Source organism: Salmo salar, chromosome ssa29 (assembly GCF_905237065.1).
Source record: "Salmo salar chromosome ssa29, Ssal_v3.1, whole genome shotgun sequence".
In the NCBI taxonomy this organism is placed as follows: Eukaryota; Metazoa; Chordata; class Actinopteri; order Salmoniformes; family Salmonidae; genus Salmo; species Salmo salar.
In genome coordinates, this window is record NC_059470.1 from 39,822,242 (window position 1) to 39,836,828 (window position 14,587).

The window sequence follows — 14,587 nt, forward strand, 5'->3', positions numbered from 1 at the left end:
TTTTACTTTTTCCACATATTGTTACGTCACAGCTTTTTTTTCGGAAATTGATTAAATAAATAGAAAATTCCTCAGCAATCTACACACATTAGCCCATAATAAACCGAAAACTGTTTTTTTTTTTTTATAATTTAGCAAATGTATAAAAAACCTCAACAGAAATAAATGATTTACATAAGTATTCAGACCCTTTGCTATGAGACTCGAAATTGAGCTCAGATGAATCCTGTTTCCATTAATCATCCTTGAGATGTTTCTACAACTTGATTGGAGTCCACCTGTGGTAAATTCAATTGATTAGAAATGATTTGGAAAGGCACACACCTGTCTATATAAGATCCCACTGTTGACAGGAGGTGGTGTGGGGGTGTTTGCTGGTGACTCTGTCGGTGATTTATTTAGAATTCAAGACACACTTAACCAGCATGGCTACCACAGCATTATGCAGCGATACGCCATCTCATCTGGTTTGCACTTAGTGGGACTATCATTTGTTATTCAATAGGACAATGACCCAGCACACCTCCAGGCTGTGTAAGGGCTATTTGACCAAGAAGGAGAGTGATGGAGTGCTGCATCAGATGACCTGGCCTCCACAATCACCCGACCTCAACCCAAATGAGATGTTTTGGATGAGTTGGAACGCAGAGTGAAGGAAAAACATCCAACAAGATCTCAGCATATTTGGGAACTCCTTCAAAACTGTTAGAAAAGCATTCCAGGTGAAGCTGGTTGAGAGAATGCCAAGAGTGTACAAAGCTGTTATCAAGGCAAAGGGTGGCTACTTTGAAGAATCTAAAATCTAAAATATATTTTGATTTGTTTAACACTTTTTTGGTTACTACATGATTCCATATGTGTTATTTCATAGTGTTGATGCCTTCACCATTATTCTACAATGTAGAAAATAGTAATATAAAGAAAAACCCTGGAATGAGTAGGTGTGTCCAAAGTTTTGACTGGAAATGTATATAAAATATAAAATAAAATACAAAATCTGGGTTCCTCTAAACTCTGGGGTGTAAAGGAATGTTCTCTGCTGTAAAGGAATGTTCTCTGGTGTAAAGGAATGTTCTCTGCTGTAAAGGAATGTTCTCTAGTGTAAAGGAATGTTCTCTAGTGTAAAGGAATGTTCTCCAGTGTAAAGGAATATTCTCTGGTGTAAAGGAATGTTCTCTGATGTAAAGGAATGTTCTCTGATGTAGACAAATGGTCTCTGATGTAGACGAATGTTCTCTGATGATGTAAAGGAATGTTCTCTGGTGTAAAGGAATGTTCTCTGATGATGTAGAGCAATGTTCTCTGATGATGTAAAGGAATGTTCTCTGATGATGTAAAGGAATGTTCTCCGGTGTAAAATAATGACCATTGAGTTCTCTGGGTTCTCTGGGGTTAAATGAAATGCTACTCTAATGACAATTTCCCCTCAGAGAGAGACAGATAACCACACCAGACCAGAAATTGACACTAGCAAGAACCAAAGCTAACGCTTGACCCCCTTGACATAAACCTGCTAAGAACATAGACAGGTCTAGGTGATATCCAATCAGTATCCAATCAGTAAACATCATCTCCCATGATGCCCCAGCAGTGTGACAATGCTGAGACTCCGTCTCCCATGATGCCCCAGCAGTGTGACAATGTTCTGAACCCACCTCCTGAGTTGAGGAAGCGCTTGCCGCTGCGGACAGAGGGGTATTTCTCCTGTAGGCGTTTATCAGGCCAGATCAGACCTTCGGCAGCAAACAGAACATTGTGATTGGCCTCCTGGAACTTCCTGAGGATTTCCTCAGGTCCCCCGGCAAAGATAAGATCATAACTGGAGAGAGGGTGGAAAGAGGAAAGAGAGAAATATATAATATATAGGGAGGAGAGAGAGAGAGGGGAGAAAGAGAGGGAGGGGGGAGACAGAGAGACATAGATACAGAGAGACAGAGAGACATAGATATAGAGGCGAGAGAGAGACAGAGAGGGGGGAGAGAGAGAGGGAGTGGGGAGACAGAGAAAAAGGGAGGAGACAGAGAGGGGGACAGAGAGGGGGGAGAGAGACAGGAGAGAGAGAGAGAGAGAGAGAGAGAGAGAGAGAGAGAGAGAGAGAGAGAGAGAGAGAGAGAGAGAGAGAGAGAGAGAGAATTTTTAGACATTTTTCTTACTTGCTCTATACCCTGTATGGCAGCATTTCCCAAACTCGTTCCTGTGTACCCGAAGGGGTGCATATTTTGGCACAACACAGCTGATTCAAATAATAAACTAATCATCAAGCTTTGATATTTTGAATCAGCTGTGTAGTGCTAGGACAAAAACCAAAAACGTTCAACCCTTGGAGTCTGCAGGACCGAGTTTGGGAAATAGGATCCAGCTCCTCCTAAAACTCAACTTATCTATTCAACTGAGGGCCACTCCTAGCAACTAGAAATCTAGACGTAAAACATACAACATTCTTCACGCTGAAGCACTTGTTTCAGCAAACATCACATTCAAAGGTATCTAGGAAATCATTTAGCCTGAGAATCATGCACACACACACACACACACACACACACACACACACACACACACACACACACACACACACACACAAACACACACAGGCTACATATAAACAGCACACTAACACCCAAACAAATCATATTAACATGCCAGATACATCAATTCTCATAACCAGTCAACCATGAGTACCCAGAGGGAGACCAGGCAACCATGAGTGTGGCGAAATGGCGCCGGAAGAAATGGCAGCAGTTTTACGAGCGTCTAACAAATTGTGCTATTATGTGGGGTTTTTTTCACATTATTTGTAACTTATTTTGTAAATAATGTTTCTGCAACCGTATCTTACGGCAAAAAAAAAGAGCTTATGGATATCAGGACAGAGATCACTCACCTCGGATTAGACAAAGATTTTTTCTTCAACAAGCAGGACGCACAGGATGTACTTCAAACACCCGACAAGGCCGACATCCCCGTTATTGGCAAGAGAAAGAGACGCGGGTATTGAGGACACAGAGCGGTAAGGATCCGCAGAAGGCGAGTGGGAAAGCCGTTACTGTCAATATTACTCGCCAACGTGCAATCACGTTGGCTACGGAGAGCGTGATCAACCGGCACAGCCGTCCGGAACAACTGATGCTTTCATGCATGCCTCAGTGTTGCTTGCCTCAAAGCGAGCATAGAAGTGATTTAGCTCGTCTGGTCGGCTTGTGTCACTGGGCTGCTCGCGGCTGTGCTTCCCTTTTTAGTCTGTAATAGTTTGCAAGCCCTGCCACATAAGACGAGCATCGGAGCCGGTGTAGAACGATTCAATCTTAGCCCTCTATTGACGCTTTGCCTGTTTAATGGTTCGTCGGTGGGCATAGCATGATTTCCTATAAGCTTCCGGGTTCAAGTCCCGCACCTTGAAGCGGCAGCTCTACCCTTTAGCTCAGTGCGAATGTTGCCTGTAATCCATGGATTCTGGTTGGGGTATGTACGTACAGTCACTGTGGGGATGACGTCCTCGATGCACTTATTGATAAAGCCAGTGGCTGATGTGGTGTACTCCTCAATGCCATCGGAAGAATCCCGGAACATATTCCAGTCTGTGATAGCAAAACAGTCCTGTAGTTAAGCATCTGATTCATCTGACCACTTTTTTATTGACCGAGTCACTGGTGCTTCCTGCATTCATTTTTGCTTGTAAGCAGGAATCAGGAGGATATAATTGTGAGACTTTAATGCAGGTAAACTTGCATCAGTTATACCTAATTTCTATCAACATGTTAAATGTGCAACCAGAGGGAAAAATATTCTAGATCACTTGTACTCCACACACAGAGACGAGTACAAAGCTCTCAAAGTCCCCTTACTTTTTACATGACATTTTAGTCATTTAGCAGACGCTCTTATCCAGAGTGACTTACAGTAGTGAATGCATACATTTCATTTCATACAATTTTGTTTTTTTTCCTGTGCTGGCCCCCTGTGGGAATCGAACCCACAACCCTGGCGTTGCAAACACCATGCTCTACCAACTGAGCTACAGTTGGTAGAGCTCAATATTTACAACTGCCATTGGCTCTGAGTAAAGCCTGTGTTTCTATGTAGGCTGATGACTCAACAATATACACGTCAGCTACCACATCAAGTGAAATCACTGCAACCCTCAACAAAGAGCTGCAGTCAGTTTCAGAATGGGTGGCAAGAAAGTCCTAAGTATTTCAAAAAACTGAAAGAATTGTATTTGGGACTAATGATTCACTAAACCCTAAATTCAACTAAATCTTGTAATGAATAATGTGGAAATTGGACAAGTTGAGAAGACTAAACTGTCATCAAGGCAAAGGGTGGCTACTTTGAAGAATCTAAAATATAACATACATTTTGATTTGTTTAACACTTTTTTGGTTACTACATGATTCCATATGTGTTATTTCATTGTTTTGATGTCTTCACTATTATTCTACAATGTACAAAATGGTAAAAATACATTTAATGAGTAGATGTGTCCAAACTTTGACTAGTACTGTATATATATTTGTTTAAGTTTCTAGAGAAATTATTTGCCTGACCTGTGCATTGACCCCTCCCCTCTAGACGGATTGGTTGAGGTGTTCAAGGCATCACAGAGTGACAAGCCTCCTCACTGGTGATTGGTCAGTTCGGTGGAGCGAGATCCTTATTTGTTCAATTCAAGGTTTATTGGCACGGGAAACATATGTTAACATTGCCAAAGCAATGCCTCTGGGCTGATGGCTGTTGCAGAGGGGGAGGGGTAGTTGAGTGAGCCTGGGTCTTTTATGGCCCTGACTCAGGAAGGTTGTCAGCTTGTGAAATGATGAGACAGGGCCACCTGTTAGACATTCTTATAATAATGCAATAAACATACTTTTATTTAAAGACATTTTTTTTTTTTACTATTCAGGGACCTAATCTCAAACACTCATGAAAAGTGCTGTATGGCTGACCAAATTATTGTCTACACAAACTATTTGTTAAGTTATACGAATGAAAATAAAGCTTCTTATTTTTAAAGTGACATTTAGGAGGTTTTGGGACAACAGGGGATGCCTAAACCTTGTTATGGATACAAGTCTATAAAGATATAACACATTGGTGAATACTTCTGTTTCAAAGTAGATTACCAAGAAACACTCTGTGACCCTGATTTAGCCCACTGCAGTAAATTAAATGACTTCAAATCAAATCAAATATTAGTCACACGCTCTGAATACGACAGGTGTAGACCTCACAGTGAAATGCTGAATACAACAGGTGTAGTAGACCTCACAGTGATATGCTGAATACAACAGGTGTAGTAGACCTCACAGTGAAATGCTGAATACAACAGGTGTAGACCTCACAGTGAAATGCTGAATACAACAGGTGTAGTAGACCTTACAGTGAAATGCTGAATACGACAGGTGTAGACCTCACAGTGAAATGCTGAATACGACAGGTGTAGACCTCACAGTGAAATGCTGAATACAACAGGTGTAGTAGACCTCACAGTGAAATGCTGAATACAACAGGTGTAGTAGACCTCACAGTGAAATGCTGAATACAACAGGTGTAGTAGACCTTACAGTGAAATGCTGAATACAACAGGTGTAGTAGACCTGACAGTGAAATACTGAATACAACAGGTGTAGTAGACCTCACAGTGAAATGCTGAATACAACAGGTGTAGTAGACCTTACAGTGAAATGCTGAATACAACAGGTGTAGTAGATCTTACAGTGAAATACTGAATACAACAGGTGTAGTAGACCTTAAAGTGAAATGCTGAATACAACAGGTGTAGTAGACCTTACAGTGAAATACTGAATACAACAGGTGTAGTAGACCTCACAGTGAAATTCTGAATACAACAGGTGTAGTAGACCTCACAGTGAAATGCTGAATACAACAGGTTTAGTAGACCTCACAGTGAAATGCTGAATACAACAGGTGTAGTAAACCTTACAGTGAAATGCTGAATACAACAGGTTTAGTAGACCTCACAGTGAAATGCTGAATACAACAGGTGTAGTAAACCTTACAGTGAAATGCTGAATACAACAAGTGTAGTAGACCTCACAGTGAAATGCTGAATACAACAAGTGTAGTAGACCTCACAGTGAAATGCTGAATACAACAGGTGTAGTAGACCTCACAGTGAAATGCTGAATACAACAGGTGTAGTAGACCTCACAGTGAAATGCTGAATACAACAGGTGTAGTAGACCTCACAGTGACATGCTGACTACAACAAGTGTAGTAGACCTCACAGTGAAATGCTTACTTATGACCCCTAACCAACAACGCAGTTTAAAAAAAAATACAGATAAGAATAAAAAAGAAAAGTAACAAGTAATTAAAAAGCAGCTGTAAAATAACAATAGTGAGACTATATACAGGGGGTACCGGTACAGAGTCAATGTGGAGGCTATATACAGGGTATTACGGTACAGAGTCAATGTGGAGGTTATATACAGGGGGTACCGGTACAGAGTCAATGTGGAGGCTATATACAGGGGGGTACCGGTACAGAGTCAATGTGGAGGCTATATACAGGGGGTACCGGTACAGAGTCAATGTGGAGGCTATATACAGGGGGTACCGGTACAGAGTCAATGTGGAGGCTATATACAGGGGGTACCGGTACAGAGTCAATGTGGAGGCTATATACAGGGGTACTGGTACAGAGTCAATGTGGAGGCTATATACAGGGGGTACCGGTACAGAGTCAATGTGGAGGCTATATACAGGGGGTACTGGTACAGAGTCAATGTGGAGGCTATATACAGGGGGTACCGGTACAGAGTCAATGTGGAGGCTATATACAGGGTGTTACGGTACAGAGTCAATGTGGAGGCTATATACAGGGGGTACCGGTACAGAGTCAATGTGGAGGCTATATACAGGGGGTACCGGTACAGAGTCAATGTGGAGGCTATATACAGGGGGTACCGGTACAGAGTCAATGTGGAGGCTATATACAGGGGGGTACCGGTACAGAGTCAATGTGGAGGCTATATACAGGGGGTACCGGTACAGAGTCAATGTGGAGGCTATATACAGGGGGTACCGGTACAGAGTCAATGTGGAGGCTATATACAGGGGGTACCGGTACAGAGTCAATGTGGAGGCTATATACAGGGGGTACCGGTACAGAGTCAATGTGGAGGCTATATACAGGGGGTACCGGTACAGAGTCAATGTGGAGGCTATATACAGGGGGTACCGGAACAGAGTCAATGTGGAGGCTATATACAGGGGGTACCGGTACAGAGTCAATGTGGAGGCTATATACAGGGGGTACCGGTACAGAGTCAATGTGGAGGCTATATACAGGGTGTTACGGTACAGAGTCAATGTGGAGGCTATATACAGGGTGTTACGGTACAGAGTCAATGTGGAGGCTATATACAGGGTATTACGGTACAGAGTCAATGTGGAGGCTATATACAGGGGGTACCGGTACAGAGTCAATGTGGAGGCTATATACAGGGGGGTACCGGTACAGAGTCAATGTGGAGGCTATATACAGGGGGTACCGGTACAGAGTCAATGTGGAGGCTATATACAGGGGGTACCGGTACAGAGTCAATGTGGAGGCTATATACAGGGGGTACCGGTACAGAGTCAATGTGGAGTCTATATACAGGGGGGTACCGGTACAGAGTCAATGTGGAGGCTATATACAGGGGGGTACCGGTACAGAGTCAATGTGGAGGCTATATACAGGGGGGTACCGGTACAGAGTCAATTTGGAGGCTATATACAGGGGGTACCGGTACAGAGTCAATGTGGAGGCTATATACAGGGGGTACCGGTACAGAGTCAATGTGGAGGCTATATACAGGGGGGTACCGGTACAGAGTCAATGTGGAGGCTATATACAGGGGGGGTACCGGTACAGAGTCAATGTGGAGGCTATATACAGGGGGTACCGGTACAGAGTCAATGTGGAGACTATATACAGGGGGGTACCGGTACAGAGTCAATGTGTGGGGGTACCGGTACAGGGGGTACCGGTTAGTTAAGAGGTAATATGTACATGTAGGTAGAGTTATTAAAAATGACTATGCATAGATGATAACAACAGAGAGTAGCAGCGGTGGGGGGGGGGGGCAGGCAATGCAAATAGTCTGGGTAGCCAATTGATTAGATGTTCAGGGGTCTTATGGCTTGGGGGTCGTTCGCACTACCCTCTGTAGTGCCTTGCGGTCGGAGGCCGAGTAGTTGCCATACCAGACAGTGATGCAACCAGTCAGGATGCTCTCGATGATGCAGCTGTAAAACCTTTTGAGGATCTGAGGACCCATGGCAAATTTTTTCAGTCTCCTGAAGGGGAATGGGTTTTGTCATGCCCTCTTCACGACTGTGTTGGTGTGCTTGGACCATGATAGTTTGTTGGTGATATGGACACCAAGGAACTTGAAGCTCTTAACCTGCTCCACTGCAGCCCTGTTGATGAGAATGGGGGCGTACTCAGTCCTCCTTTTCCTGTAGTCCACAATCATCTCCTTAGTCTTCATCACGTTGAGGGAGAGGTTGTGGTCCTGGCACCACACTACTAGGTCTCTGACCTCCTCTCTATAGGCTGTCTCATCGTTATCGGTGATCAGGCCTACCACTGTTGTCTCTTCGGCAAACTTAATGATGGTGTTGGAGTCGTGCCTGGCTATACAGTCATGAGTGAACAGGGAGTACAGGAGGGGACCGAGCACATACGCCTGAGGGGCCCCTGTGTTGAGGATCAGCATGGCAGATGTGTTGTTACCTACCCTCACCACCTGGGGGCGGCCCGTCAGGAAGTCCAGGATCAAGTTGCAGAGGGGGGTGTTTAGTTCTAGGGTCCTTAGCTTATTGATGAGCTTTGAGGGTACTATGGTGTTGAACGCTGAGCTGTAGTCAATGAATAGCATTCTCACATAGGTGTTCCTTTTGTCCAGGTGGGAAATGGCAGTGTGGAGTGCAAAAGAGATTGCATCATCTGTGGATCTGTTGGGGCGTTATGCAAATTGGAGTGGGTCTAGGGTTTCTGTGATAATGGTGTTGATGTAACCCATCACCAGCCTTTCAAAGCACTTCATGGCTACAGACGTGAGAGCTACAGGTCAGTAGTCATTTAGGCAGGTTACCTTGGTGTTCTTGCGCACAGGGACTATGGTGGTCTGCTTAAAACATGTTGGTACTACAGACTCGGAAAGGGAGAGGTTGAAAATATCAGTGAACCTGCCAGTTGGTCAGCGCATGCTTGCAGTACACGTCCTGGTAATCCGTCTGGCACCGCGGCCTTGTGAATGTTGACCTGTTTAAAGGTCTTACTCACATCGGCTACGGAGAGCGTGATCACACAGTCTTCCGGAACAGCTGGTGCTCTGATGCATGTTTCGTGTTATTTGCCTCGAAGCAAGCATAGAAGTAGTTTAGCTCATTTGGTAGGCTCGTGTCACTGGGCAGCTCTCGGCTGTGCTTCCCTTTGTAGTCTGTAATGGTTTGCAAGCCCTGCCACATCTGACAAGTGTCAGAGGCGATGTAGTACGATTCGATCTTAGTCCTGTATTGAAGCTTTGCCTGTTTGATGGTTCATCGGTGGGCATAGCGGGATCATTTTGTTAGGTTAGATAAACTAAATTATCCAAAACACAAAGGGTTTGGGTGGAAGATAATCTTTATAAAGAGTGACTGTGGCTATCGAAGGGGTGTATCTTTGAAAAATGTTTAATATGCCTATTACTCTGAGATGGCTATCCGCACCTTATAACGTCCAAGGAAAACCCCAATCACAACTCCCTCATGTGATGGTATGTTGTTGTAAGTGGCTTTAGCACTGTACCTATTTAATAAGATCTCAGGCAATACCAATACTTCAGCAGCCAGCCAGTAGCCCTAAACGTAACCCTACTGGTCAGCCATACAGCAGCCAGCCAGTAGCCCTAACCCTAACCCTAAACGTAACCCTACTGGTCAGCCATACAGCAGCCAGCCAGTAGCCCTAACCCTAACCCTAACCTTAACCATACTGGTCAGCCATACAGCAGCCAGCCAGTAGCCCTAACCCTAACCCTAACCTTAACCATACTGGTCAGCCATACAGCAGCCAGCCAGTAGCCCTAACCTTAACCATACTGGTCAGCCATACAGCAGCCAGCCAGTAGCCCTAACCCTAACCCTAACCTTAACCATACTGGTCAGCCATACAGCAGCCAGCCAGTAGCCCTAACCCTAACCTTAACCCTACTGGTCAGCCATACAGCAGCCAGCCAGTAGCCCTAACCCTAACCCTAACCTTTACCCTACTGGTCAGCCATACAGCAGCCAGCCAGTAGCCCTAACCTTAACCCTACTGGTCAGCCATACAGCAGCCAACCAGTAGCCCTAACCCTAACCTTAACCCTACTGGTCAGCCATACAGCAGCCAGCCAGTAGTCCTAATCCTACTGGTCAGCCATACAGCAACCAGCCAGTAGCCCTAACCCTAACCCCTAACCTTTACCTTACTGATCAGCCAAACAGTCATAATGTGGAGGTAACTGAATCGTCACACTGTTGGCTGATTGCAGGAGGGCTGAGGGTTTGTTTGGCTAATCGCAGGAGGAGATTGTTTAAGGGACAATATGGAGAAACTAGAAGCTGTAACTTCTCCCTGATCCCACAGCCTTAGTGGTCAGATTCCAGTAGAACAAATCTTCCAGGGAAACAAGGTATTGAATGCAGTTTTAGCTAGAAGGTAACTAGTGCATTTTCATAGAAGACATTTGGCCCATTTCAATCTCAAAGCAATAACTTGTTAATTACTTACATAACTAGGAACTTGATTCCTGTATTATCTGTGTTGTGCAGTACCACTATATCCTATCCTGGTAACATTCCTACCTGTCTACAGACAGTACCCCCAGGTCAACCTACCTGTCTACAGACAGTACCCCCAGGTTAACCTACCTGTCTACAGACAGTACCCCCAGGCCATTCTACCTGTCTACACACAGTACCCCCAGGTCAACCTACCTGTCTAAACACAGTACCCCCAGGTCAACCTACCTGTCTACAGACAGTACCCCCAGGTCACCCTACCTGTCTACACACAGTACCCCTAGGTCAACCTACCTGTCTACAGACAGTACCCCCAGGTCAACCTACCTGTCTACAGACAGTACCCCCAGGTTTACCTACCTGTCTACAGAAAGTACCCCCAGGTCAACCTACCTGTCTACAGACAGTACCCCCAGGTCAACCTACCTGTCTACAGACAGTACCCCCAGGTCAACCTACCTGTCTACAGACAGTACCCCCAGGTCAACCTACCTGTCTACAGATAGTACCCCCAGGTCAACCTACCTGCCTACACACAGTACCCCCAGGTCAACCTACCTGTCTACACACAGTACCCCCAGGTCAACCTACCTGTCTACAGACAGTACCCCCAGGTCACCCTACCTGTCTACACACAGTACCCCCAGGTCAACCTACCTGTCTCCAGACAGTACCCCCAGGTCAACCTACCTGTCTACAGACAGTACCCCCAGGTCACCCTACCTGTCTACACACAGTACCCCCAGGTCAACCTACCTGTCTCTAGACAGTACCCCCAGGTCAACCTACCTGTCTACACACAGTACCCCCAGGTCACCCTACCTGTCTACACACAGTACCCCTAGGTCAACCTACCTGTCTACAGACAGTACCCCCAGGTTTACCTACCTGTCTACAGACAGTACCCCCAGGTTAACCTACCTGTCTACAGACAGTACCCCCAGTTCAACCTACCTGTCTACAGACAGTACCCCCAGGTCAACATACCTGTCTACAGACAGTACCCCCAGGTCAACCTACCTGTCTACAGACAGTACCCCCAGGTGAAACTACCTGTCTACAGACAGCACCACCAGGTCAACCTACCTGTCTACAGACAGCACCCCCAGGTCAACCTACCTGTCTACAGACAGTACCCCCAGTTTAACCTACCTGTCTACAGACAGCACCACCAGGTTAACCTACCTGTCTACAGACAGCACCACCAGGTTAACCTACCTGTCTACAGACAGCACCACCAGGTTAACCTACCTGTCTACAGACAGCACCACCAGGTCTTCTTGGTCAGTCAGTGCCTCCATGGCCTCCTTCAGTAGTCTCACCTTCTGTCCTCCTCCGATGGAGCTCCCCACGTCCCCACCCCTCCACTCCTCCCCCATGCCCAGCACCTGTAAGAGGATCACATCAGGTCAAGGGTCAATGTGATAGATCTCAAATAGAGAAACAATGCCTAGTCAATGTGGTAGATCTCAAATAGAGATACAATGCCTAGTCCATATGATAGATCTCAAATAGAGATACAGACGGTGCTTGGTCGTTACCTTGATAGTGTAGTTGAAGTAGTTGGCTGACTGCATGAATCGTAGATAACCATCTGTTTCCTGAGTGGCAACAGTTAGAACCAACAACTTCTCTGGAAAGAAAAAGGAAAATAAACATTGAACCAGATCAATAGATATGTAATCATAATCATACTGACAAACATTCATCACTTTTAGTGTTTCAATGTACCGGGCATGTCAATGGTTTACCCAATTGCAGGGCAGGCCTTCGTTCTTACCATAGTGAAATGTTTGCATAAGAAAAAAAGAAATCATTTTATTGCTCCAACTTCTGGCCTCCATTTAAAGAAACAACTTCACGAAAATATACATGTTGTTTTATCCCTATAAAGTAGTGGGTATCCCGTTCCTCCCACCATGATCCTAACCAAACCACAGACCTATGTCAACACATTGATGACTGCCTGGTTCAGCAGCGCTATAAGACGTCTTCATGTACAGACAGATCAGCTAAATATAACATGATTAATTTGCATATGAAAGCATATTTCTAGACAGTAGAATTAAAAATGTTAATATAAACAGTCATGTTTCATTCTTGGGGTGAACTTAAGGGAAGGAACCCAAGTTCTCAGACCTCCATGTTCTCAGACCTCCATGTTCTCAGACCTCCATGTTCTCAGACCTCCATGTTCTCAGACCTCCATGTTCTCAGACCTCCATGTTCTCAGACCTCCATGTTCTCAGACCTCCATGTTCTCAGACCTCCATGTTCTCAGACCTCCAAGTTCTCAGTCCTCCATGTTCTCAGTCCTCCATGTTCTCAGACCTCCATGTTCTCAGACCTCCATGTTCTCAGACCTCCATGTTCTCAGTCCTCCATGTTCTCAGACCTCCATGTTCTCAGACCTCCAAGTTCTCAGACCTCCATGTTCTCAGACCTCCATGTTCTCAGACCTCCATGTTCTCAGACCTCCAAGTTCTCAGACCTCCATGTTCTCAGTCCTCCAAGTTCTCAGACCAGGAACAGGCAGAGGGAGGGAGGGAGGGAGGGAGGGAGGGAGGGAGGGAGGGATGAAACCAGGACCATGCAGAGGGAGGGAGGGATGAAACCAGGGCTAGGAAGAGGGAGGCTCAGATCACCATTACATATATTTCCCTCCTGAGACCATATAGAAGTCAGCGTTACAGCCTCATATGAAAACCGATCTGAAACTGGGGAAGGGAGGGAGGTACGGTGGGAGGGAGGGAGGGAGAGAGAGAGAGGCATACAGAGGGGAGAGAGAGAGAGAGAGAGAGAGAGAGCGAGAGAGAGAGAGAGAGAGAGAGAGAGAGAGAGAGAGAGAGAGAGAGATATACACAGGAAGTTTAGCCGGTTAACAGCTCTGATCGTCAATCATCTGTGGGGTTTTGCAGAAACAGTCCCAGAGAAATGTTATATAAACATTCCCTGAGTGGAATGAGGTACGTTCATAATCACAAATACTGTATTAAAACCACTGTGTTTCTAGGGGGAAGGGAGAGGGAATCTTAGTTTGCACATTGATTGTGTTACACAAGTTTCCAGAAGAAAAAACACACCAACTCGAACTCAGTGGGTAACATTTCGATTACATAAAGTACACATCTATTTCTGTGTTTTTGGAAAACTACAATAGGTCGAGTTTTGATTAGGACCAGGCAGAGGGAGTAAAGCAACAAACTAACAAATGAGAAATAGTTCAAATCATAGGATGTTCATTAGGTCTAGTTCACGAGGACGAAATAACGTGTTTCTTGCAACATCCTAAAAAAACAAAATGAAGGAGAGCCGCACACTTTAGGAGCTCAGATGCTAAAATATTTACGTCTAACGTCTGGCTGGCTGTCTAGTCTGCTGTCTGGCTGTCTAGTCTGTTGTCTGGCTGTCTAGTCTGCTGTCTGGCTGTCTAGTCTGTTGTCTGGCTGTCTAGTCTGTGGTCTAGCTGTCTAGTCTGTGGTCTAGCTGTCTAGTCTGTTGTCTGGCTGTCTAGTCTGTTGTCTGGCTGTCTAGTCTGCTGTCTAGTCTGCTGTCTAGTCTGCTGTCTGGCTGTCTAGTCTGTTGTCTGGCTGTCCAGTCTGCTGTCTGGCTGTCTAGTCTGCTGTCTGGCTGTCTAGTCTGCTGTCTGGCTGTCTAGTCTGCTGTCTGGCTGTCTAGTCTGTTGTCTGGCTGTCTAGTCTGTTGTCTGGCTGTCTAGTCTGCTGTCTAGTCTGCTGTCTAGTCTGCTGTCTGTCTGTCTAGTCTGCTGTCTGGCTGTCTAGTCTGTTGTCTGGCTGTCTAGTCTGTTGTC

At 45.4% G+C, this 14,587-nt stretch overlaps 1 protein-coding gene across 2 annotated transcripts in view; it reads right to left on the bottom strand.

Moving 5' to 3' along the window:
* The window catches only part of LOC106590681 (procollagen-lysine,2-oxoglutarate 5-dioxygenase 2), a 127,829-nt gene that overhangs the window by 80,887 nt on the left and 32,355 nt on the right, over nucleotides 1-14,587 (bottom strand). For both annotated transcript variants that reach the window (XM_014181840.2, XM_014181839.2), the window contains exons 2-4: nucleotides 12,318-12,409; nucleotides 12,028-12,164; nucleotides 1,656-1,819 (exon numbers count right to left, since the gene is read on the bottom strand). In XM_014181840.2, coding sequence (XP_014037315.2) covers nucleotides 1,656-1,819; nucleotides 12,028-12,164; nucleotides 12,318-12,409 — 393 coding nt within the window. The remainder of the gene's footprint in view (nucleotides 1-1,655; nucleotides 1,820-12,027; nucleotides 12,165-12,317; nucleotides 12,410-14,587) is intronic.